At 31.6% G+C, this 24,494-nt stretch overlaps 1 protein-coding gene across 12 annotated transcripts in view; it reads left to right on the top strand.

The window, feature by feature from the left end:
• The window catches only part of LOC131938470 (cilia- and flagella-associated protein 46), a 56,047-nt gene that overhangs the window by 12,984 nt on the left and 18,569 nt on the right, over window positions 1-24,494 (top strand). For 7 of the 12 annotated variants that reach the window (XM_059296522.1, XM_059296518.1, XM_059296512.1 and 4 more), the window contains 40 exons: window positions 288-419; window positions 877-994; window positions 1,475-1,495; window positions 2,518-2,647; window positions 2,819-2,965; window positions 3,553-3,709; window positions 3,997-4,130; window positions 4,218-4,430; window positions 4,949-5,186; window positions 5,841-5,990; window positions 7,050-7,160; window positions 7,402-7,565; window positions 7,732-7,863; window positions 9,026-9,194; window positions 9,532-9,789; window positions 10,568-10,638; window positions 11,080-11,155; window positions 11,443-11,550; window positions 12,006-12,156; window positions 12,616-12,654; window positions 14,032-14,079; window positions 15,107-15,304; window positions 15,471-15,640; window positions 16,287-16,415; window positions 16,644-16,793; window positions 17,424-17,572; window positions 18,339-18,437; window positions 18,698-18,833; window positions 19,347-19,445; window positions 19,622-19,675; window positions 20,358-20,465; window positions 21,256-21,354; window positions 21,481-21,587; window positions 21,801-21,891; window positions 22,142-22,285; window positions 22,542-22,622; window positions 22,744-22,961; window positions 23,248-23,326; window positions 23,613-23,699; window positions 24,211-24,402. In XM_059296522.1, coding sequence (XP_059152505.1) covers window positions 288-419; window positions 877-994; window positions 1,475-1,495; window positions 2,518-2,647; window positions 2,819-2,965; window positions 3,553-3,709; window positions 3,997-4,130; window positions 4,218-4,430; window positions 4,949-5,186; window positions 5,841-5,990; window positions 7,050-7,160; window positions 7,402-7,565; window positions 7,732-7,863; window positions 9,026-9,194; window positions 9,532-9,789; window positions 10,568-10,638; window positions 11,080-11,155; window positions 11,443-11,550; window positions 12,006-12,156; window positions 12,616-12,654; window positions 14,032-14,079; window positions 15,107-15,304; window positions 15,471-15,640; window positions 16,287-16,415; window positions 16,644-16,793; window positions 17,424-17,572; window positions 18,339-18,437; window positions 18,698-18,833; window positions 19,347-19,445; window positions 19,622-19,675; window positions 20,358-20,465; window positions 21,256-21,354; window positions 21,481-21,587; window positions 21,801-21,891; window positions 22,142-22,285; window positions 22,542-22,622; window positions 22,744-22,961; window positions 23,248-23,326; window positions 23,613-23,699; window positions 24,211-24,402 — 5,157 coding nt within the window. Of the gene's footprint in view, window positions 1-287; window positions 420-876; window positions 995-1,474; window positions 1,496-2,517; window positions 2,648-2,818; window positions 2,966-3,552; window positions 3,710-3,996; window positions 4,131-4,217; window positions 4,431-4,948; window positions 5,187-5,840; window positions 5,991-7,049; window positions 7,161-7,401; window positions 7,566-7,731; window positions 7,864-9,025; window positions 9,195-9,531; window positions 9,790-10,567; window positions 10,639-11,079; window positions 11,156-11,442; window positions 11,551-12,005; window positions 12,157-12,615; window positions 12,655-12,810; window positions 12,841-14,031; window positions 14,080-15,106; window positions 15,305-15,470; window positions 15,641-16,286; window positions 16,416-16,643; window positions 16,794-17,423; window positions 17,573-18,338; window positions 18,438-18,697; window positions 18,834-19,346; window positions 19,446-19,621; window positions 19,676-20,357; window positions 20,466-21,255; window positions 21,355-21,480; window positions 21,588-21,800; window positions 21,892-22,141; window positions 22,286-22,541; window positions 22,623-22,743; window positions 22,962-23,247; window positions 23,327-23,612; window positions 23,700-24,210; window positions 24,403-24,494 lie in introns of all 12 variants that reach the window. The other 5 variants (XM_059296514.1, XM_059296515.1, XM_059296520.1 and 2 more) reach the window with 5 other exon arrangements.

Genomic DNA, 24,494 nt, shown 5'->3' with positions numbered 1-24,494 from the left:
AATTCAGTGATTTTTTTATTTTCTAAATTATGAAAAAATCTCTACATCAACTGTTTTGATATTTGAATTGATTTCTAGAAAATGTGCACAAATAGTTTTTTGAATATAATAGTGTAATGAATACCTAGTTAGCATATCAGCATAAAGTGTATTGCTAGGCAATCTAAATTAATTATCTATATATTTTTTGGGATATCTGCATGCAAGGTAAGAATATATGTTTAAATAATTTGGATATCTGTGTGAAAAGTTCGGATATCTGTAACACAACTGCCATCTTGTTTCAGGCTCTGTTATTGGATGATGCAGGTGTTTATCAAGAGAAGTTGGAAATCTCCCTCAAGCGGCTGACACTGAGGTCACAGCTCTATAAGCCACCTGAGAGTCCAGAAGATCAGGCTCTAATGATTATTGAACAGGTGAGTTGATCAGGTCTAATGATTATTAAACAGGTGAGTTGATAATTTCTAATGATTATTAAACAGGTGAGTTGATCAGGCCCTGATTATTATTGAGCAGGTGAGTTGATCAGGTCTAATGATCATTGAACAGGTGAGATGATCAGGTCTAATGATTATTGAACAGGTGAGTTGATCAGGTCTAATGATTATTGAACAGGTGAGTTGATCAGGTCTAATGATTATTGAACAGGTGAGGTTTTTTTCTGAATCAATTTTTTAATATACATTATTTTAATTGTTAACAAGCATGTATAATTACTTATTTGAAATACATTTTTATTATTGAAAAAGTTAGATAGTTTGATTACTAAGCATATAAAATAAAATTGATAAATTCTACAACTATAAGTGTATATGACAATGAATCAAGATCTCCTTGCTTTAAGGAAAATAAAAATGAAATTTGATACAACAGGCAAAGTCAGCAGATTCTGGCACTATAAGGATGAAACGCTCATTGCTAGTGAAGGCTGGGGAAGCTCTAGCACCAGACTCATTCCTGAATGTGCTGGATAGTGAAAATGAGGCAAAAGGTAATATATGGGGTAATTTATTCTTATAAAATTTAAAGTTGGCAAAGTGTGATTTTACATAATGTGTTTGTGTTATTTAAAAATATTTTTTCTGAAGTGAATAATATTTGAATACCTAACACTTAACAGTGATGCATTTGAAGATACTTCAGTAAAGACATTCAAAGGCATAACAATAAAACTATTTTGAGACACCTCAATAAAACAGAGGACACATTACTATAACAGTATTATTAAAATACACATCATGCCAATATTTCAAGAACTTATATTATAATAGTAGTAAATTTATAGTATATTTTAAGTAACAATTACATACAACTGTTTTTTAGAAGTCAAAATACAATATTTATATACATAGGACAAACTAATATAATAAGAAACAATCTTAGACACAGCAAAACAGTGTTGGATTGGATATAATTATTTGTTATCAAATTTAAAAAAAGCAAATATTTATGATTTTCACTACCTATGCAGCTAAAGAGGCAATGGAAGAAGGTATTTGCACAGTTAATATTTTCTAGATGGTGTATCACAAAAAAGTTAAGAAGTAACCTTAACATATTTGTATGGACTTTTGTACTACATGGGATTTGAATGGTTTGGAGACGTAATCCTTGTCATATGTTTTGAGAATCTTTCTTATCTTTTTAAGCCTGTAGAATCTGTGTAACATGTAGTACAATGGTCCCTTCAGAATTAGGTTACTTTCTTTAAAAATCCCTGGTATTTAATGCATGGATTATATATCATCCATTTATTACACCTGTTATGTAAGTGATATTAGCTGATTTATTGTCACTATGCATTTTTTAAAACTTCACTAGTCTGTTTTCATTCTCTGTAATATATGCATGCTATTTTATTATACAGATCTTTATATTTATTTTTCACACTAACAAATCACTAAAATTGTTCTTAATCTTAGCACCTATTTTCATATCTCAGATTAAATATAACATAATTAGTTTAACTGAGCATTATAATTTTAATGTAACACTTGATGATAACTTTTTATGATGAATTACATTTTGTAATGAAATACTTAGGGTTATCTTACATTTTTTAGTCAAGAGAAAAAGGCAGCTTTACTAGGCTATTTAGTTGGCTTATAAGATCAAAATGATAGATCCATGAGCGGCACAACTCTCTTTTAATAGATATTACTGCACTTTTTGAACATCTTTTTTTAGCTTAAGTATGTTTTTTCCTTCTTTTCCAGTCTATCATTTAAAATATTTATTTTACAAGTAATTATGTTATTAACTAAAATTTTAATATATTTAGATTTCAAATAATATGTATTTAATGTATTAATTTGATTAATATTTTATTTTACCAGTATAGTATAATCAGTACTTTAGATTTTAATTATAGATTTTTGTAAAGCTGATGATCCTAGTTCTAAATAGTTTTAACATAGTCAACAGTAATCCTATTTTTAGTTAAAGGGAGAAAAGTGAAGCATGCAGGTATCCCACGTCACTCAGAATTTGATTTTGTCATGTTTGACTTTGTAGAGCTGAGCACCTTGAAAACTGGACTCAACCAGATTGGTTTACTTGCTGGCAAAGCCAAACAGTACTATACTTACATCAACAAAACTGAGGGGCACTTGAAGAGAGTAGGAGACAAAAATGAAAAGGAAAGGTACTTCTGCTATCTTTGAAAGTTTCAAGAACTTTCTGAAATTTTATTTAAAATTTTTTAATTTATATAATTTCATTATATGAATTTCTATGCATTTCTCTTTATAAGCAAAATATATTCCCAAATCTGGTATAAATGTCAATGTTAAATGTACTTTTTTATGAACTCCAGAGCCAGACTTTGGGGAGATTTAGCCAAACTGGCACGCAAACAGGAAGTATGGGATGTGTGCAGAGTGGCATGTAAATATTGCCTGTTATATGATGATCCTAAATGGCAAATTGTGCAGCCACCTGCTACAACTAAAAGAATGGAAAGGTAGGCCTACACACTAGTTTTGATGGTTTTAAGTTAGGCCTACACACTAGTTTTGATGGTTTTAAGGTAGGCCTACACACTAGTTTTGATGATTTTAAGTTAGGCCTACACACTAGTTTTGATAATTTTAAGTTAGGCCTACACACTAGTTTTGATGATTTTAAGTTAGGCCTACACACTAGTTTTGATAATTTTAAGTTAGGCCTACACACTAGTTTTGATAATTTTAAGTTAGGCCTACACACTAGTTTTGATGATTTTAAGGTAGGCCTACACACTTGTTTTGATGATTTTAAGGTAGCTTACACACTAGTTTTGATGATTTTAAGTTAGGCCTACACACTAGTTTTAATGATTTTAAGGTAGGCCTACACACTAGTTTTGATGATTTTAAGGTAGGCCTACACACTGGTTTTGATGATTTTAAGGTAGGCCTACACACTAGTTTTTATGATTTTATGAGAGTTTAGCGAATAGAATTTACATCAAGATTAGCCAAATTTCATGCATTTTTACTTCTTTATAAAAATGTACTAAAATTAAAAAATCATGATTTTTCGTTAACCTTGTGATCACTTTGATTGAAGCCCCAGTGTATATAAAAGTGAAAGCAGCAAAGGGGAAGAACCAGATCCGGAGAAAAGGCTTCGATCATTCAGTCGCTCAGCTACACCACAGTATTTCCCAAATAACGTCAAAGATCAAATTCGATTGATGGCAGAAGTTTCTTTTATACATGGAGAGGTACTTATACATTACTGAAAAATATTGGTTTTCAAATATTGTGATTTGTAGAAACCTTTCCCCCTTTTATGTAAAATTAAAAATTAATTATTTATATTTTGAAATTTTAAAAAGAAAAATGTAGGCTATGAAATAATAATTTATTTTTAGTACTTTGTTAAAGCACAGTCACTTTAAAAAGCTGTTTACTTGTTCTTGTGTTAAATATTAATATCAGTTCTATGATAGTCTATTTATTTCCCACACATTACTTTTACACTTTTTAAATTCTTTTTGGTCAATTTCAGGCATTGGTGCAGCTCCTGAGGTCATTCAACCTTGAGTTAAATGACTCTCCAGTTTATCCGGAGGATACCAGTAAAAGACCTAAAGGATACATTCCAAAGAAACCAGAGGAGGACCCTGATTGGCTAGAATACTGGTCACTTTTATTTTTAAATAAATATCAATTATTAGTTTGAATATGTATCTGTAAGTTAATATTCATCAAATGATTTTGTTGTTTTAGTGGTTGGATGAAAGATATGAACAATCTGGCAACCAAAAGCTTCCTCAGAGGCTTGAGCCTTGGAGTTGTGCTGAACGAATCCTGGCTAGTCTGTAGTGGTGCTGCCTATATCTGGAACTATAATACACACATCTTAAAACAAGGACGGCATGAAGAAATCATCCCTGATTTACTCGCTGTGCTGGATGCTTTAAAAAAGGTTAAAGAAAAATGGTGAGTTATTGCTTTTAAGTAAGTTTGGAGTTGTTTGGGGAAAAGGACAGCAACTCATCTAGGAGAGACAACTCCAAAATGAAACAACTGCTGCCTTGTAGTTTGTTCCTTGGATGGACAAAGGTTATGGAAGCAAATTCAAAAAGAAAAGCAGCAAAAATCAGAGTCAACTAGCCATATAGCACATAACCAATTGACACTTAATACTTAATTGTGTTGGAGGAAATACTGTCCAACTTTACAATTAAGAATGCAGAAGATGATGAATGCATTTTAAATAAAGAGTACAGTATATGAAAAAATTTTCTTTCTTGTCTTGGATAATTATGGAGTCAAAAAAATGTTTTTTTTTTGCATTAATTTTAGAATTTCCTGTGCTGTCAATTTCATTTTATGTTCTAATAATTGAACATAATTTATTATTTTATATACTAAAAAATGTAATTTATCTTAAGATGAAAAATGCATTTTATTATTAATACTGATTAAATTTACCATTTTTTAATTTCTTGAATCAGTGATACAGAACTGATAGTGAACATCTGTGCTGCTATAAGCACTGGCCTCATCAAACCCTGGTTGCCAAAGACCTCTAAAGACCTAGAGAAACCTGAACTCAAGCTTGAACCACCAGATGGCCAGAACACTAAAGGAAAGCCAGGCAAAACGTCTGCCATCCCACAGTCCTCAAAAGCTCAAAAACCACTCACTACTGTCAATCCAGAGTCAATGCCAGACTTAAAAAAAGCCATTGAAGTAAGTTTTGGTTTAACATTTATATTTTTACTTTTTTTTGCTCTGTTTGATCTGGCTGTCCTTATATCAAAGGTTTTGGTTGTTGTTTATGTTTATGTTTATGCTTATGTATTGTATATATAGGATATGTTGTTATTATTTTAAAATTTTTAAGCTACTGCTAAACTCCCTAAAAAAAATAACATTGTGTTTACACATGGGAAAGGTATAATATTTATGTCTAGAAAAAGAAAACTCGCAACAAATTAGTTTTAAGCATACATGTCGCAAATGAAAATAAGGTGATTTTGTCTGTCTTAGATCTGTGATTGAGTTCTGTCTTAGATCTGTGATTTTGTTCTGTCTTAGGATCTGTGATTTTGTTCAGTCTTAGGATCTGTGATTTTGTCTGTCTTAGATCTGTGGTTTTGTTCTGTCTTAGATCTGTGATTTTGTCTGTCTTAGATCTGTGATTTTGTCTGTCTTAGATCTGTGATTTTGTTCTGTCTTAGATCTGTGATTTTGTTCTGTCTTAGATCTGTGATTTTGTCTGTCTTAGATCTGTGATTTTGTCTGTCTTAGATCTGTGATTTTGTCTGTCTTAGATCTGTGATTGTGTTCTGTCTTACATCTGTGATTTTGTCTGTCTTAGATCTGTTATTTTGTCTGTCTTAGATCTGTGATTTTGCCATTGGACTGACCAATGGAGCTGACCCCAAAACTGTAGTCCCTATGTATACCAGAATGCCAGTTCTGCAGCTATGGGTGAAAGCTAAGCAGCTAGCACAGCAGCAGATCCCTAAGCCTGTCACCACAGAGGACGAGGTAGGGATAACTCTAACATTTCTATGGATCAACATTCTGATTTAATATTAACTCCCTTTTCTAATAACTATGTTGGTATAGTGAATAAGGTAGAGATAACTCTGACATTTGTATGTGTACACATTTAGGTTGTGTTAACTCCTCACACTTCAATTGATTAGTCATGTGGTTGGGAGCTTATTTACATATTTGTAAAAATAAAACGAAAATTATTTTAAAAAATTCAATTTTTCTTTAATTTTTTTAACGTATAGATTGTTCATTAAGATTTGACTACTTAACTAAAACACTTTAGTTTTGATGTTTTATGTCCATGTATAGGTAGAAATATTTTATAACCTTGTTAATAAGAAATCTTTTTTACAAGCTTTTATTTAACTCGCTTCCTCTGTCGTCAGTCTGTCTGTCTAGAACGAAATGCTGGAGTGAAAATTCGGACACTTCTACTTGACCGATACGATTCACATTTAGCACGTGGGTCAAGACATGAAGACAATGCAATCTGAAATTAAATTTGACTTAATTGGATGCCTAATTAATTTTTATGAATTAATTAAAATTTGGACCGAATCAATAGGCATGTCTATCCAACCACACCACACGCGTCATCACGTTCAATAGCTGCGCCATCACCTTCAGTAGGCGCGCCATCACGTTCAGTAGGCGCACAATGGTTTTTAGTCATGTAACTCTATTGTAAATAAAACATGTAAAATACTGAAAAAAAATTTCATAAAAATGTTTTAATAACAAGCTTTTATGTAATAATGCACTAAAAAGTAGAAAATAAATTATAGACTACTATTTAAATAACTATAAAGAAAAGCGTGGGTCACTTAAGTATCTATTGGATACCTTTACTAATGTTAAGGAAGACACCCATGCTTTTCTTTATAGTTATTTAAATAGTAGTCTATAATTTATTTTCTACTTTTTAGTGCATTATTACATAAAAGCTTGTTATTAAAACGTTTTTGATGACATTTTTTTTCATTTTATTTAAGTTTGTCCTAATGAATTCTCTAAAAGAATTCTCTAAAATCTCAAACCTTTCTATAGAACAAAAAAGAAAACCAGGCTCTCATGTCCAGGGTGGTCACAGCCCTAGAGATGCTGTCCCTGAACAGGAATGGATTGATGGAGTTTAAAGATGTTCCAAGCATTGAAGATGTGAGTTAAAGTGAATAACTACTTTAAAACAACCCTTTCATCTTGTCTACATGAATTTCTAGTTAGCTAATTCAAAATGTCTAGAACAATTTATTCAAACATTGCCAAATATAAATTAATAATGAAGAAAAATTATCTCCCCTCACTGATTTGATTAGAATGAAAATTTAGGTAAATATTTACTGTAAAAATATTTGTACCAAAGTCCCCTGTTACTTGTTATTGTCATGTAATGGAACAGGTCATGCATATGATGACTGCCATCAAATGGAGTGAGAAGTTTGTAGAGCTCCAGCTCTGGACTCGCCTCAACTACCTAGCCTTTGAAGCTGGAAATCTGAATCAGGTCGCAGCTTGCACTAAGAGGGCCAAAAAGTGTGCTGGCCGTATCAAAAAGTCAGACAAGTATGTATTGACTGCATCTTAGTATGTATAAAATTCCAACACTTAACTCCATTTCTACACATTAAATTCATCTTTATGAAATGTCTTTAAGCCTTTAGTTAGATTTTATTTGAATAATTTTACAGTTATAACAACATGTTTGAAGCTTGAATGAATACTTCTGCAGGCACCAACAAATAGTGGAGCAAGAAATGCTGTGTTACTGTAATCTTGTTCTGGGGCAATGTCTGATGGAGAATATGAAGGGAAAGAACTCTGTGAGAAGGGAGGCAATCACAGAATTTGTCAGGAGTGCCAGGTACATCAACTCTGTTTTATTTACCATGGTTTGCCAGAAATGATCTTTTACCCCTTCACTTCCCAATTTCTTTTAGCACCCACTGTGCAAAAAAAAACTTCCCCTTTATTAAAAACCAATATATAATAAATCTTATTCCTAATAATGATATAGTTATTTAGGAAAGATGTAAATTAAATTTTAGAACATTTAAGTATATTAAAAGTAGTATATTTGTGCCTTTGTCCAAACTTTACCTGTTTACCTATGAAAGAAAATTAATACTGTTAGATGCCAGTTAAATGCCAGTTAGATTGAAAATGTTTGAATCTTTATATGCTCTTTATTGTAACTTTTTTTGCTGAAAAATTAAAATGTTACTACAGACTAATGCACTCACACACATGTTGAAGTTATTTGTTTTAATTGACAATAAAAGTATTAAAAAACAAGTAGAAAGTAATAAATTTAGAAATAAAATTTTATTTTAAATGTCCATTTTTGGACTCGACACATTAAAAGTTTTTTTGGTAAAATAATGTATGCACTGACTCTCTAGCAATATGATAAATGATAAAACTTTGAGGAACAGAGGAAATGGATCAAATATTGAACAAATGGCACTATGCTATAGAAGACTGCATGATAAAAGCATAGTTCAGCACTCTCAAGTTAAAAATGCTTTTCTTCTTCTTCTTCTTCGTTCTCAATTGTGAATATGGTGGGGTATTCAGACAACAAGTCCAACTTCGTGGACAAACCGGACTGTGGTCTCCAGTATGTCAGGTGCCCCATATAATTTTTCCCTGAGTGGGGTGGGCTGGGGCCAGTGTCTGACTCAAAAATGCTTTAAAGAATCATTTATTTAGAAAATTAATAGCTGAAGTGTACATTTGAAACTTCTTTTGTTTTAATGTAAATTTTTGTTTCTTGTTAGTTTGGTTACAACATTTATGTGTATCTAGGCATATGTGTCACTGAACATTTAAAAGTAACTTTTTTCTCACACTATAGCCCTTCAGCCATTTGTGTCATCATTTATTTTCCTATTATTATCTGTCTTTGCATTGTCTTTTAAAGAATCATTTGAACCAGTTTTCCTTTTGGACCAATAACATGCCATGTATATTCTAGTTCACCCAGACATCTATCCTCTATATAAATGATTGTTTGATTGTTGTAGATATGCGCAGCAAGCAGGTAACCACACTCTTGTGATGACAGCTGCCAGACATTTTTGGAATGCATGCTTGCCCCTGATTGGTCAACCAATTGAAAGACAGCTTTTGAAGGAGCCACTGAAAACTATTCTAGAGGCTATTGCTGCTACAAGTGATAAGAAAATTAAAATGGTAATTTACAGCAGAATACTAAATAACTAACAATATATTTTTTACTTAGTTGTTTTTTTAATTTTGTTGTAATGAAAATTGTTATTTTGTTGCAATTTTAAACAATGCTCAAATGACTTTTTAGATTATTTTGCCCTTTGTCTTGTTTATTTTCTATTTACTGTTTTCAACCAATGTGGGGAATTTTGTATTGGTTTTAAGGAAATGCTTAGTTGGTTTGTAGAACTATTAGTGTTAATAATTTAAATCAAATAAAGACTGCTTTCTTTTCCAAAATAAAAAGTTGTGAATTCATTTACGATGTTTATTAAGATGTTTCTAAAATTGAACCCAACAGGAGAGCTCAACAGAGGAAGATAAAGATGAAAACCAAGAGGCTGATAACAAAAATGAGACCATCGGAGACAGTAAAGACACGCCTGCACCAGAGAAGAAAGAACCAGGGGAGGGAACTGGGAAGAAGAGGGGATCCAAGGAAACTGAGAAAGTACAAAAGGAGGTGGAGGAAAAAAAATCTGAACCAGAGAAGCCTGTCGATGATCTCTCTTTGCGAGCGGCCATGTATGGTGTGCTGTTCCAGTCCTTTGCTGATAAAGTAAGTTGTAGCTAGTCTCCCATCCCACTAACACACAGTATACAGATAAGAGACTTAAAAGCAAATTTGTCCTGAGCTAATTTCTACAAGAAAGACCTGCAGACGTGACCTGGAAGAAGACACCAAGAAGATTGGATACACCTAGGGACAGTTGGAGAGACTAGCCCAGGACAGAGATGCCTGGAAAGCTCTTGTCAGCGACCTATATCCCAGGAGGGACAACAGACAAACCTAACCTAACCTAATTTCTCCAACTGTCCCCAAATTTAATCCATCTTTCTTCTGTCATCCTGCATAAACACTTATGCTTTTTAAATCAATGAATCTATGTTGGATATATTTGACATGTTCCCTTTCAAAGCTGGTGTTCCATGGGGCAAGTGAAGTATAGTTCATCTGTTTCTGTAACCTTGGCATATATAGTGATAATTTAGTTAGTCCTATACTTTCCCTAATGTGATTTAGGTACTCTTTAGAGCTGGGTGGACTCTGGGAGGTTCTGACATGTAGTGATATTTTTTTTTAATGATAAATGGGTTTTGATTTTATTGAAGAATAAAATTTGATTTGATTCCAGGGTAAATGGGTTTTGATTTTATTGAAGAAAAAAATTTGATTTGATTCCAGGGTAAATGGGTTTTGATTTTATTGAAGAATAAAATTTGATTTGATTCCAGGGTAAATGGGTTTTGATTTTATTGAAGAATAAAATTTGATTTGATTCCAGGGTAAATGGGTTTTGATTTTATTGAAGGAATAAAATTTGATTTGATTCCAGGGTGAATGGGTTCAGGCTATAGAAGCAATAGACCAGGCAGTTGCTTGCATGCCTCGCACCAAACACAGATTGTAAGTATGACACGTCTGAAAGTTAATAACATTTATTTAATGTATCTCAGGATTTAGTATTAATATATTTGAAATATAAAAAAAATATAAAATTTTTATCAGGTATTAATAAATGCACTAAAAAAGCTTAGTAAAATTTTTCTCTTTAAATAGAATGGTGCATGATTCTTTATATTATTATAAATGATAATATATGACTGAAATAGAAATATTAGGTATAAAACTTTATTTAAATTGCATAAATAGATAAACTTATATATAATGGTAATTTTTAAGAACATCATAACTAGACAGGATCCACTTGATAAATTATACAGTAAAGGAAAAAAGTCCTTAAAATTTTAGCTTCAGAAATTTTAAACATTGTCATTTTCTGGATATGACATTTCTACATTATTAATGTAATATACTTAATATGCTGACACATGCTTTTTTGTATAGGTTGTTATTTAAACACAGAGTCATGGTTAAGGCTAAGCTGGGCCAAAATGTCACAATGGATATGCAGAAATTCAAGGTATATCTTAGTCTCTTGATATGAACATTACCTCTCTTGAATTCAAGTTAATTTTAATAATTTGAATTAGCATATACACCGTGGTTTAAATTATTAAGCAGAAGTCTTTACCTATTTTTATTTTTTTCATACACTTTGCTTCTATAAATACTTAACACTTTTAAAACATCTTAAATTTAAAAATATTAAAAATATTTTTGATACTTTCTGCATTACAAATGTTATAAAAAAATCTTTAAAAAAATGTAACATTAAACTTCATTGGTATCAAATGTTGATTTTAAAAGGATGAGCCAGAGGAATTTGTCTCCAGTATGTGGAGAAAGATAGCCTTAAATTCTAAGAAAACTTCAGAGCAGCTTTCTGCCTACCAAAAGGCTATTGAAGTGTTGAAGGTATGTTAATATTAGAAACACTGGATTCTCTTTATACAGAGAACTCTCTGTTTTTGGTTCAAAGTTTCATTCTGATGTAAATGCAAGGAATAAAACAGCTAATAAAATTCAAAAAGAAAATCAGAGTCAACTGGCCATATAGCACATAACCAATTGACACTAATTACTTAATTGTGTTGGAGGAAATACTGTCCAACTTTACAATTAAGAATGCAGAAGATGAAGAAGGCATTTTAAATAAAGAATACAGTATATGAAAACATTTTTTTTTTCTTTAATTAGTAAATATGTTATTTTATAAATGCATACCTTTTAATCATGCCTTTGATTCATTTAATAAATGCTTACATTTAAAAGCTTTTAAATGATTTATATAATCTTGATAACAAAAGTTTTATTATTTAGAGAAGAAATGAAAGCCAATATTAAGTAAAATGTTGAACTTTGACCTCTAGTTTGAATCAAGTGAGTACCAAAAGATTGAGCTTCTCCTTGAGTTCAGCCAATGGCTCTACTGCAACCACTTTTCTATTAATGATGCTGAAGAGATATTGGAATGGGCAGTAGATATTTTACTGAACATGAAAGCACCAGAGGATCCTAAAGGTAAAAAAGATTTTATTCTTTCATTGCAAATTTTATAAAGAAACTTCTGTAAAGCTCCTTATGACAGTTGGTAAATCATTAGTGCAGGCCTGGTCAGACCCTCAATTAGCATATTATAATTGTTTTCATGACAAATAATTATACATTAAAATAATGCAGCTTACCATTCTTAATTAGTATAGAAAATAATTAGATTACCATATATAGTATTAAAATTCTTAATTGGATAGAAAAGTAAAGCCACACTTAAATTAGTATAAGTAAGTTCATTCATTTACTAATACAATTATGATTTAGTAGGATAGGCTACATCTAAACTGCATTTTACAATTAAATAAATCCAATAAGTAGGCTTATGCTGCCTTTATCTGTTATTTTTCTTTTAATAAATTCTATATGACAAAATTTTTATCTTGAGAACAAATGTTAAACATGAAAACTTAACTTGATGCTATTTAGAAAAGGAAGAGATAACAATAATAGCCCCAGAAGTACCAGGTAAATTTTCAGATATGTTTCCGTTTGAGAATTCATGGCTAGCTTGTCAAAAAGTTATGGAGTTTTTTGAGTGGCCTATTAATTTTCATTACTTTTCACTGCTTTAATGTGTTACTGTTTTAACTATTTTTGTGCCATTTGGTTTGGATTTCATAGCCCATCAGGCAGATAAAAAGAGAGGCAAAGGTAAAAGTCAAATATGAAATAATACATTGTGTGCATGTAACCCTAACTAAATGTGTGAATTGTAATGGTATTAACTAAATTGTTAACAACAAACTATAATATTGTCCCATTATATAATTGTTGTGCATCTAAGCTTGTGCTTATAACATTATTCTTCTAATGTTTACTTGCTGTGTATCAAGTTTGTTACTAATATCTCCCCCCCACAATATGCGTTTTGTGTGTACAAGGTTTAGCTCTAGCAACATTTCCCCCAGTATTTACTGGCAATGTATCCAGGCACGATATTTTTAATATATTAAGTTTGTTACAACAGAAACTGAAGTCCATTTGATCCTTCTTACATTTGGTTTTGAAATTAATTTAGTAGTGTATGCATTGAATTAAATCAATAGCTATAAAATAGTGCATCATTTTGTTTGATTTATACAGATTCTAAAATAAGTGAAATAAATCAGCTTTAAACTCAAAATAAATTGGATAAGATCTTTTATCTAAAGCTTGCTACTCCAGTAGAATTAGTTTGTGTTTAACAATAACCCTGCAAGCTTAACTTAAACTAAGGAATCTGTTAAAATAAGTAGATACAGGCTTGATAGTTTAACTACCAACCAAACAAATTTATAAGTGTTTGTTTCTCAGTTAGCTTGGAGTCTAATATAGAATCATTATTTGATAATTAACTGTTAGCATAATTATTCATATACTTATCAGCATTGTCAACTTTCAAATACACATAAAGCTGGAGTTTTTTTTAATTTATTATTAATTCAAAGTATATTATTGTAAAAAAACAAAATTTTACAAGCTGCTATAAAAAAAATGAGTTTAAATAACAAATACCTGCTATCTTAAGTGTTTAAACCCATCTGTATTTTTTTAAATTGGAGAATATCACAGAAGTGTCATGAACTTTGTTTTAAAATTGTTAAACAGAAGCGAGACCATTTTGAACTTGTAGGCTGTTGACCAAAAATAAAACTAACTGCAAATTTTCACTAAAATTGGTAATAAGTATTACATTTAAAAAGAGTAAATATGTACTCTATTTAGTTTTTATAAAAGTTACATTTATAAAGTTACACTCCTAATTTTCCTTAAGTATAATAAAATAAGCTTTTATTTGCTTTGCTTTGTGTTTAACTAACACTAAATCCATCTGTTTTAAAATACTTTTCATTGATTTGCTAGTTATCAGGAAACGTACACTTTCTGAAAGTCGAGCCAGTATGTCTAGGGGTAAAACATCTATTTACAATCTTTTTCGTGTTTACAAGTTTAAGCCTTCTGTTTGTAAACCTTATCATTTTTGTACTTTCTATTTATAACCTTTTTCATAATTACAATTTGTAGCAGTTTTCAAGTTAACAAGTTTAAAATTTCAATTTAAAATCATTTTCAGTTTAAATTTTTTAAATGTTAATCACTTTTATGTGCTAATTGTTTAATTTTAAAACTATGTCAATTTTATCAAGTTTGAACTTTTAGTTTTAAATTTTTATCTATTCTACAAAGTAATACCTTAAATAGTATTTTAAAAATGGTCCCCCCCCCCCCCCCCAACTAGTTATGTGATATTCAACACAGGGAACTGTTTGCAACATGTTATGTCTAAAGTTCCTTTTATTTTTTCACGACTTCTGTACTTGTCTTTACATATGATTCTGATATCATATTTACTAGGCTTAGCTTTTATGCTGTTATAAAATGTATCATTCATCTATTTCCATTATCTTAGGTAGCTTTCATTTCCAGATTTATTTGTAACTTTGGTAAATAAGCCAAACTATTTTATAACACTCTGTGAAGACTTTATATGTGGCATATAAACTCAGCACAAAAACTAACATCTATGGGACAAGAGTCAAGACAGTAGTTACCACAGTAAATCAACTTAAAAATGTAGTACCTCTACCTTTCAGTAGTTGTGCCAATAATATGAATAATCCAAGGATTTTTAAAGTTTACAATACTGGTTTCTCATTACAATTGTTCAATATCTAGTTAAAGTAGGAATAGTACTGGTAAAGAGTTTGTTAGTAAATGCCAAGGAAACATGTTAAAAGCTGGTAACTTGACATTAGTTAGTCGGATGTCATGGTTTACAATTGTAGGCCTTACAAAAGATGATACATTTAAATACTGGAAATACACCCAACAAATTGTTTAAACATTGTAAGGCCAAAGCATTTTTTAAAGAGTATTTAAATTAGACTAAGATTGCTCCATTTATTTTGTAGTTATTGAGAACATGACATTTTCACAGATAGGAGCCCTTCTGCTAGCAAGGGGTTGCTGCGCAAGGAATCTCTCAAGAGGCAAAACAGTATTTCAGCCTCCAAGCTGAAGAAAGATTCTATAAGTCCATTTACTTCATCCTCTAAAGCTCAGACCCCCAATAAAGAGCTGCCAACAAAATCAGCCATTACTTTTGTGCCAGTGGTTAAAAAATCATCTGAAATCGGTTTGTTTACAAATTTTCTCAACATTGTTAAGGAGAAGTTTAATACTGCAAGATATTAAATTTGACTATAGATTAGCCTATTAGATCTATATACTGAAAAATTATTTCCTATTTTTTGTTTTCTCTTATTGTGCTGTTAAAACATCTTGCAATGATCCTGGAACAGGCGTGTTACCTTCTTACAATGAACTTACACTTAAAGACTTGGGTTTGGTCAGACAACTGGAAGCCCTGATGAGAGCTCATGTGTTGCATGCAGAAATGCTTGGCCCATCTTCTGAAAACTACAATGATGTTTTGCTTATGGCACACGGCTTCTTGATGAGATTATGGGAGGTAACTCTAAATTGTTTTTTTAGTATTTGGTGAATTATTGTGTATAAATACTACACCAGTGAAACCTATGATGGATTGTGATTATAGACTTAGCACTTAACAATACCATTGCTTGAAACCTATGGAGTCCCTTCTCTGTCTCTTATCATCATCATTTCTCAACTCCCATTGGCACACAAGGCATCAACAAGTGTGCACAATTTTGTCCTGGCTGTAACTATAACCTCGGCCTTTTGGAATGTTAGGTCTCTTTCCTTCAACTCTATCTCCATTGATCTTCTCATTGTGGCCTCCCTTCATTTCTCTTGCCCTGTGCTGTCCACTAGAGAGCAGTCCAAGCAGTCTCTGATAGCTTTAAATTTTTTTAAAATATTGATTTTTATCATCAATTCTTTAACATAAAGCTTACATATTCTGTTCTGCTCTTTAAAACTTATTTCGGCTTTCTCTATTTACTTCCAGTTTTATTGATAAGTTAACTCTTCCATTTGAACATTATCTTTTTCGATATTTTAAAAAAAAATTGATCTTTTCTGGATGTTATATTTTTTCAATTACAAGATACAAAACCCAGATAGCATAATTGTGCAAAAATAATAAAAGAATATAAACTCATACAGAATGAGTCATTTAATTCTATTTTTAGGTTGTTATTCGTCTTTGTGGGCCAAGTATAAAAGAAATTATTAAGAATAGCGCAGCCAAGCAAAAAGACGATCCTAAATCGGCAAATAAGAAAGAAAAAGAAACTAAGCCTAAACCAGAGAAGGAAAAAGTAAGAATTTGTTTTTATTTGTGTTATGCATTAATTTTTATTTAAAATATTGTTAAAATACATATTTATGATGTAAATATTTGTCATACATTTATGATATAAAATAATTGTGATTTAATATATTTATGATCATAACCTTATGATGTTTTATATTTGTGACTACCAATAACTGCCCACATGAGGTTTCAGTCAGTTTAAATGTAAGAAAATCTACCAAAATTTTTTCAGCCCAAACGAAAGAGGAAGATACCATTGGATGAGCTCCCCTCTGATATGGAATCCTGGTCCACATACGACTGGCCAGAGGAGGGACTGGAGGTTTTCAAGTTGGATTCTCTCAAATCTGTGTCCATTAGTGAACAAACTATACCAAAACCTGTACGTCCATTTTATTTGTTTCAAACTTTGGTCAGTAATTTCTAGCCATAGATCTAATGTTGTGTCCATTAGTGAACAAACTATACCAAAACCCATATGTCCATTTTATGTATTTCAAACTGTGTTCGTTGATCTACTATTGTGCCCATTTATGAACAAAATATATCAAAAAAACACTAACAAAGCTGACCTGTTATGAGAGGATTTCAATGTATTTTAAACAATATTATTTACAAATTTTTTTTTTTTCAATTTTGGACATCAAATTCATTTAAATATGAAAAAAGGAGTTTTATTGATAATACTACATGTTAGAAAAAAATCCTCAAAATTATTCATTAAGGGCCATACGACTTAATGATTGGGCATATATTTGAATCTAATCCACTTGAATGTTTTACTTTTCTCCCCCATGTTGGGCACATATTTGAATCTAATCCACTTTAATGTTTTACTTTTCTCCCCCATGTTGGGCACATATTTGAATCTAATCCACTTTAATGTTTTACTTTTCTCCCCCATGCTGGGCACATATTTGAATCTAATCCACTTGAATGTTTTACTTTTCTCCCCCATGCTGGGCACATATTTGAATCTAATCCACTTGAATGTTTTACTTTTCTCCCCTAGGCCTTGACCTTCCACTACACAGAGAGCCTGATAAACCAGCTGAGAGAGGTTGGTTACAACCACCTGGCCTTACCTGTCCTGGCCTTCCAGGACCTTCTCACCAGGACACTCATACCTAAAGCTGCTCTCAACAAACTGGTTCATCTTAGGTAAACTAGTCTGGAATCTTGTCTTAGCTCTTTCAAATATTACAACTTGCAGTAAAGGTAAAGTTACCTTTTCAAACCTGACTATCCATATGCAGTAAAAGTAAAGTTCCCTTTTCAAACCTGACTGTCCATGTGCAGTAAAAGTAAAGTTCCCTTTTCAAACCTGACAGCCGATGTGCAGTTAAAGTAAAGTTCACTTTTCAAACCTGACTGTCCATGTGCAGTAAAAGTAAAGTTCCCTTTTCCAACCTGACTATCCATGTGCAGTAAAAGTAAAGTTCCCTTTTCAAACCTGACTGTCCATTTGCAGTAAAAGTAAAGTTCCCTTTTCAAACCTGACTGTCCATGTGCAGTAAAGTTAAAGTTCCCTTTTCAAACCTGACTGTCCATGTGCAGTAAAAGTAAAGTTCCCTTTTCAAACCTGACTGTCCATGTGCAGTAGAAGTAAAGTTCCCTTTTCAAACCTGACTGTCCATGTGCAGTAGAAGTAAAGTTCCCTTTTCAAACCTGACTGTCCATGGGGCATTTAAATTCAATGAGTTTACCTGTTTCTGTGACCTTGGCATATGAAGGGGTCATGTGGTTACATAGACAGTAGGCCTAGAATATAGAAAAGTGGGGTTCAAAAGTGAAAGAAAGAAAAACATCAACCAGCAATGAGTTTATTTTCAGAATTTCAACAGAAAAGCAAACAAATACAGTACACATTACAATGTGAAATAAATGCAATAGCTCTAAATATTACAAATTATATTTTTGTGTGTAGGTCACTGGAAATTTGTCAGGAGTTAGATCTGAAAGCTGGTGTCAGTTTCAACCTGAAACTTGTGGGAAATCTTCACATCAGTGAGGAGGATCAGGCTTTGTGAGTCACTGTCTTCACTTTCATTTTGATCTGAAACTATTTTATATTCAGCATCAGTTGAGCAGTATCTTCAATCCCATTTTAATTTTAAACATTTTGTTTTACTTTATATACATCATTAAGGTCTATGTGCCTCTATTCTCCAGTTTTTAAATGAAGCAATAAACAATTTTTGAACATTATAAGTTTAAAGAAAGAAATATTTATAAAAACTATGTAAAGATAATAAATGGAACACATTTAAAACATGATGTTCTCAGGTCCAGGAACCAGATCAGCCAATGGCAAGATGTCCAAAAACAGGTGGCTAAAGAAGAGCAGAAGATAAAAGAGGCCCTGGAAAAAAGATACTCAAAAATTCCAAAGTCAAAACCCATCACTCCAGATATTGTTGCTGTGAGTAGTTTTGTGCTGGGTGGCGCAGTATTCAAAACTTTCTTAAAACTTTTTTTTACTTGATCGTCACAGCCTAAACAGCTGTCTGATACATAGTTGAAAAACATTGGGGTGGAAAATCTATTTTTTTTAAAGTATGAACAAACTTTTATAAAATACATTTGTTGTTTTAAAGTTTGAGAAAATCTTAGCTGTAACTTTGTGTCATTATTAGCTGTAGCTTTGTGTCATTATTAGCTGTAGCTTTGTGTCATTATTAGCTGTAGCTTTGTGTCATTATTAGCAGTAGCTTTGTGTCATTATTAGCTGTAGCTTTGTGTCATTATTAGCAGTAGCTTTGTGTCATTTTTAGCTGTAGCTTTGTGTCTTTATCAGCTGTAGCTTTGTGTCATTATTAGCAGTAGCTTTGTGTCATTATTAGCTGTAGCTTTGTGTCATTATTAGCTGTAGCTTTGTGTCATTATTAGCTGTAGCTTTGTGTCATTATTAGCTGTAGCTTTGTTCTTTTATTAGCAGGGAGATGGATCAGCTGAGTCACACTTGGGAAAAGTTCTTGGAGACGTTTCATTACAGGACATATGGAAAGATACAGCAGACATACTCATCAGACAGGTAGGAAACTATAATTTTTTTTACCTGTCTCATTCACAAGACAGGTAGTAAACTATAATTTTTTTTTACCTGTCTCACTCAACAGACAGGTAGTAATTAAAAAAAATCTTTCTTAGAAATAACTGCCATGAAAGTTTTAGTTAACTGTCACAATTTATATTTTACCCACCATGTAGGGCTTCTACCAGAGAGCCAGAGAATATTTGAATGAAGCAAACATCGCAGCAGAGGTAAGACTACTCATTTGTTGGGCCACAATTGATTAACTTTAGACCATTTATCACATTCATTTTATGAAATGTGGTATTCACGTTAAACATTAATTTGACTAACTGAACTGTATACACAGGCCTATTGAGACAAATATTTACTTGACTAACTGAACTGTATACACAGGCCTATTGAGACAAAAATTTACTTGACTAACTGAACTGTATCCACAGGCCTATTCAGACAAAAATTTACTTGACTAACTGAACTGTATCCACAGGCATATTGAGACAAATATTTACTTGACTAACTGAACTGTATCCACAGGCCTATTGAGACAAAAATTTACTTGACTAACTGAACTGTATCCACATGCCTATTGAGACAAAAATTATTTGAGTAACTGAACTGTATCCACAGGCCTATTCAAACAAAAATTTACTTGACTAACTGAACTGTATCCACAGGCATATTGAGACAAATATTTACTTGACTAACTGAACTGTATCCACAGGCCTATTGAGACAAATATTTACTTGACTAACTGAACTGTATCCACAGACCTATTGAGACAAAAATTTGTTTGAGTAACTGAACTGTATCCACAGACCTATTGAGACAAAAATTTGTTTGACTAACTGAACTGTATCCACAGGCCTATTGAGACAAAAATTTACTTGACTAACTGAACTGTATCCACAGGCCTATTCAGACAAAAATCTTCAAGCCAAAATTTTGCTTCTCTTGGCCAAGTTGTCATTCTATGAAGCTCAGTATGGACAAACAGTTGTGCTGTGTACAAAAGCTCAGGTTATACATTTTCAACTTTTTTCAGATTGATTTATAGTACATTGTGTCATCTTTAGCAGCATCTTATTAAAACACAACACAAGTTCTATTCATTTGTACAATTGTGGGTCCATTAAAAACACTAGTTTTAATGCCCCAAAATTCCCCAAAATTAAGTGTTTTGAACGGACACAAATTTTGAAAATTCATAAAAAATTAGTTTGAAGATATGCATTTAAAATTTTTAGCTGAGTGCCCCAAAATATGGAAGAAGATTATAAATTAATTGTTTATTGGGCTTAAAATGTAATATTTTATGAATTGTGGAAAACCTACGAAGGGGTTAATTTTTTAAGATGGCCGCCGTTGTCATAGTTACCAAGATTTTTTCACCAATTTTTTTTTAGTGGAAATGCATATGCGGATGTATCTTAATAAAGCTGTAAAGAAATAACTGTTTTCTAACGAGTATTAAAATTTTTTTTTTACCGGAGCCTTCCCCCTTAATAAGTGGCTTGTGGTGTTTCCTTATCTTTAATGAGTGTCTAGTGGTGTTTCCTTATCTTTAATGAGTGTCTTGTGGTATTTCCTTATCTTTAATGAGTGTCTAGTGGTGTTTTCTTATCTTTAATGAGTGTCTAGTGGTGTTTCCTTATCTTTAATGAGTGTCTTGTGCTATTTCCTTATCTTTAATGAGTGTCTTGTGGTATTTCCTTATCTTTAATGAGTGTCTTGTGGTGTTTCCTTATCTTTAATGAGTGTCTTGTGGTGTTTCCTTATCTTTAATGAGTGTCTGAAATATTTTCACTAGGAGCTAAAGTTTGGAGAGGAGAGCTTTTGGTATGAAGTGACCAAACTTCTGGCTAAAGCAACACTCATGGACAAGGCCAATCCTAACTCAGCCAGTAAAGTGAGTTGTGTTGTAGAACTCTCATATTTCTAAGTTTAATAAAGATGCACTGACGTCATGAAAATAATCTTTATTTAATTTAACTGTCAGTTAAATATATTAAAGGATTTTTTAATTCTTCTGTAGACTAAAAAAATCCTAGCACATGCAATCAAAGAATTCAAGAAATATTCATCAGTCAACCCTAGCAGAGAGAAGATTATTAGGCTTTATTGTGCCAAACTAGAGCTAAGGTTCAGTTTTCATTCCACTTTTTTTTTTCGTCAGTTCCCTAAATCTTTGCTCTTCAAAATATTAAGGTTGAATTTGTTTAAATTATTTTAAAAAGCCATTGTGTTTAGAAAATAGGTCTCTGTTCTCAATAAATTGTATTTTTTAAATTCTAGTTTTTAAATTATATTTTTAAAAATCTAGTTTTAAAATAATAATTTAAAAAATCTTAACAGATTGCTTGGAATTTACATAAACAATTTACTGTCAAAACTTGAATCTGACAGCAGCTCTCACGTTTTGGAGTTAATTCTTGCTGGCTGTGAGGTAAAAAAAACTCCAGTCTAGAATTGTTTTTCAATATCTTTTATTTAATAAAATTAGTTTATCTGTACTATTTTAGATTAGTTTCACATAAAGTTGAAAATGAATCATTAGATTAATAATTTAGTCACAATACAAATGATGTAGTGTTTTGATATTTGATATACATTATTGGATAGTATGGAGATATAATATTTACTTTCATAAACTTGTTGATTATTTATTATAAAAAAGGTTTAAAACATGTTTTCAGCATTACGAAGCCATAGCAGATCTTGTAAGTGAGTTAGGTCATTTTCGCTATGCGGCCAATATTAACCTAAAACGGGCGCAACTCTTGAAGCATTTAGCTCTCCACTCTTCAGACACAGAGCTGTGTAAGATCTACTTCACTCAGGTGATTTTCACATTACACTTTTGATTTTAACGACTTAATAAGTTAACACATCATTAGGCACAATACCGGGTCATATTTTAAAAATAGAATCACAACCAATAGAAACATAGTATGTTACACTATTGCCTGTAGTAGATTTTTGGTATCAAGGTATTGATAACTGGCCCAGGAGTTTTTGTAGTTTTGTGTCCTTTAAAAAGCAACTAATTCTTAAGTTCATGAATTTTGTGGTGTAGAATTTTGTTTTCTTTTTCAGGCCTATAATGTGCTGCATCAGTCTGCTAAGTTAATTGAGAATGTGTTTGTGAATGTTCATACACTGTACCCTGTTTCTGAGGTAACACATTCGCATGTCACTTAAAACTTAGTGTAGAAAATTTTTTATTTAAAAAAAATTATAGAACACTTCCTGAAGGTACATAACTCTTTAAATCTAAAGTTTACATTGTACTCAATAGATAAAAAATGTGAACACACCAATACAAAGAGAGCTAGCAAATGTGAACATGGAGATAGCCGATGTCTTGACAGAGATTCTTCTGCTCAATGAAAATGAGGTGCGCGTCAGGCAGATGGAGAACGCCAAGAAAATGTCCATAACCCTTCTAATAGAGGACTACATCAGGCAAACACCTGTGTTTGAAGAAAGTCAAGCAGAATGGAATAATCTCTGCAAGTAAGAAAGTTGTCTGTAGCCTACTTTATGTTTGTTATGTGTTTATTACTAAACTTCATGGTGATCATGGTGTAATGTTATGTAGTTTTACAGGAATTAGAATTTTTATATAAAAAAAAATGAATTTTTTAAAAGTTTCATAAAAAGTATATTGAACTTCCTTTTAATATCAAAAGTGTAATACAGTATTTCATTCTGAAGCTTAATATATGGGTCAGCTTAGAAATTTACATAACCTTGTTATAAAATGTGTACTACTTGAACGTAGACCTGTAAAAACTTTCAGAACTGGTGGTGATGAAGCATTATCTCTGCTACAGAGTGCACAGAGTCTGAGCAGCTCAATACCCAGACTAAAAGCCAGGGTTTGTCTTCTGTGTAGTCCATGTTTTTGTTTTTTTTATGTATACTTCTCATTTCAGTCAATACTTTTTTTTATAAGAATTAAGTTCCAGAAACAACATCTTCATAATTTAATAAATATATTTAGATCTCAATGAACAAAAAAATGGAACCAGAACTCATCTATTGTGAATTCTGATTTAAAAAAAAATGTTTAAGTAACTAGAGTGTTTATGTGTTAATATAACAGATAATCCCCCTTTGAGCTATTATTCTAATGAATGCACAATGTTCTTTTTTGACCTGCAGTGTCAGGTAGCAATAGGTAAACTTCTGTATGTGGTGGGACAACAACATGCACCTGATCCACCTGCTACATGGATTGTTCATGATATTGTGAGTAGTCTTTGATGCTCTCCTGTTTAAAAGTTATATTTTATATATAATATTGTGAGTAGTCTATGATGCTCTCCTTTTTTAAAGTACATTTTATATATTATTGTGAGTAGTCTATGATGCTCTCCTGTTTAAAAGTTATATTTTATATATTATTGTGAGTAGTCTACAATGCTCTGTTTTTTAAAAGTTAAATTTTATATATATATATATATATATATATATATATATATATATATATATATATATATATATATATATATATATATATATATATATATATATATATATATATATATATATATATATAATTGTCATATTAAAGTTATTTATTAATTCAATTTTTTAAATTGCTTTATCCATTAGCTTCTGGTTCTATGTGTGTTATTATATTAAATATAACCATTATAAAAGTAAAAGAAGAATTGAGGCGCAAACTGCACACTAAGGGTGCATCCTTTGTCTCCCTAGGCAAAATGTTGACATCTCTTTTTTTATCCGTCATCCACAGGAGATCATGAGGATGCAGTTGGCTGTGGAAGAGGCTGAAGTAGCTGCAGCTATTGCAGATGATGGTGAAGATGAAGATGAACATAGCTCCAGTTCACAATCTAATGTGCTGAAGACTAATTCAAATATTGAGATTGATGAGAAAACACAGCAACGAGCAAACAAATGCCAAGAAGACATCATTAAGAAAAAGGTCTGAATTTCAAGTTTAAAAAATTAATTTAAAAATTAAAAATAATTTTCTAAGGTTAACAAGGCATATTAGCTGAAATACAATACTTAGAT

Source organism: Physella acuta, unplaced genomic scaffold (genome assembly GCF_028476545.2).
Source record: "Physella acuta isolate Inbredline_101_S28 unplaced genomic scaffold, ASM2847654v3 ptg000245l, whole genome shotgun sequence".
NCBI lineage: Eukaryota > Metazoa > Mollusca > Gastropoda > Physidae > Physella > Physella acuta.
Note: the sequence above shows the minus strand (reverse complement) of the source record. Positions and strands in the feature narration are given on the sequence as shown.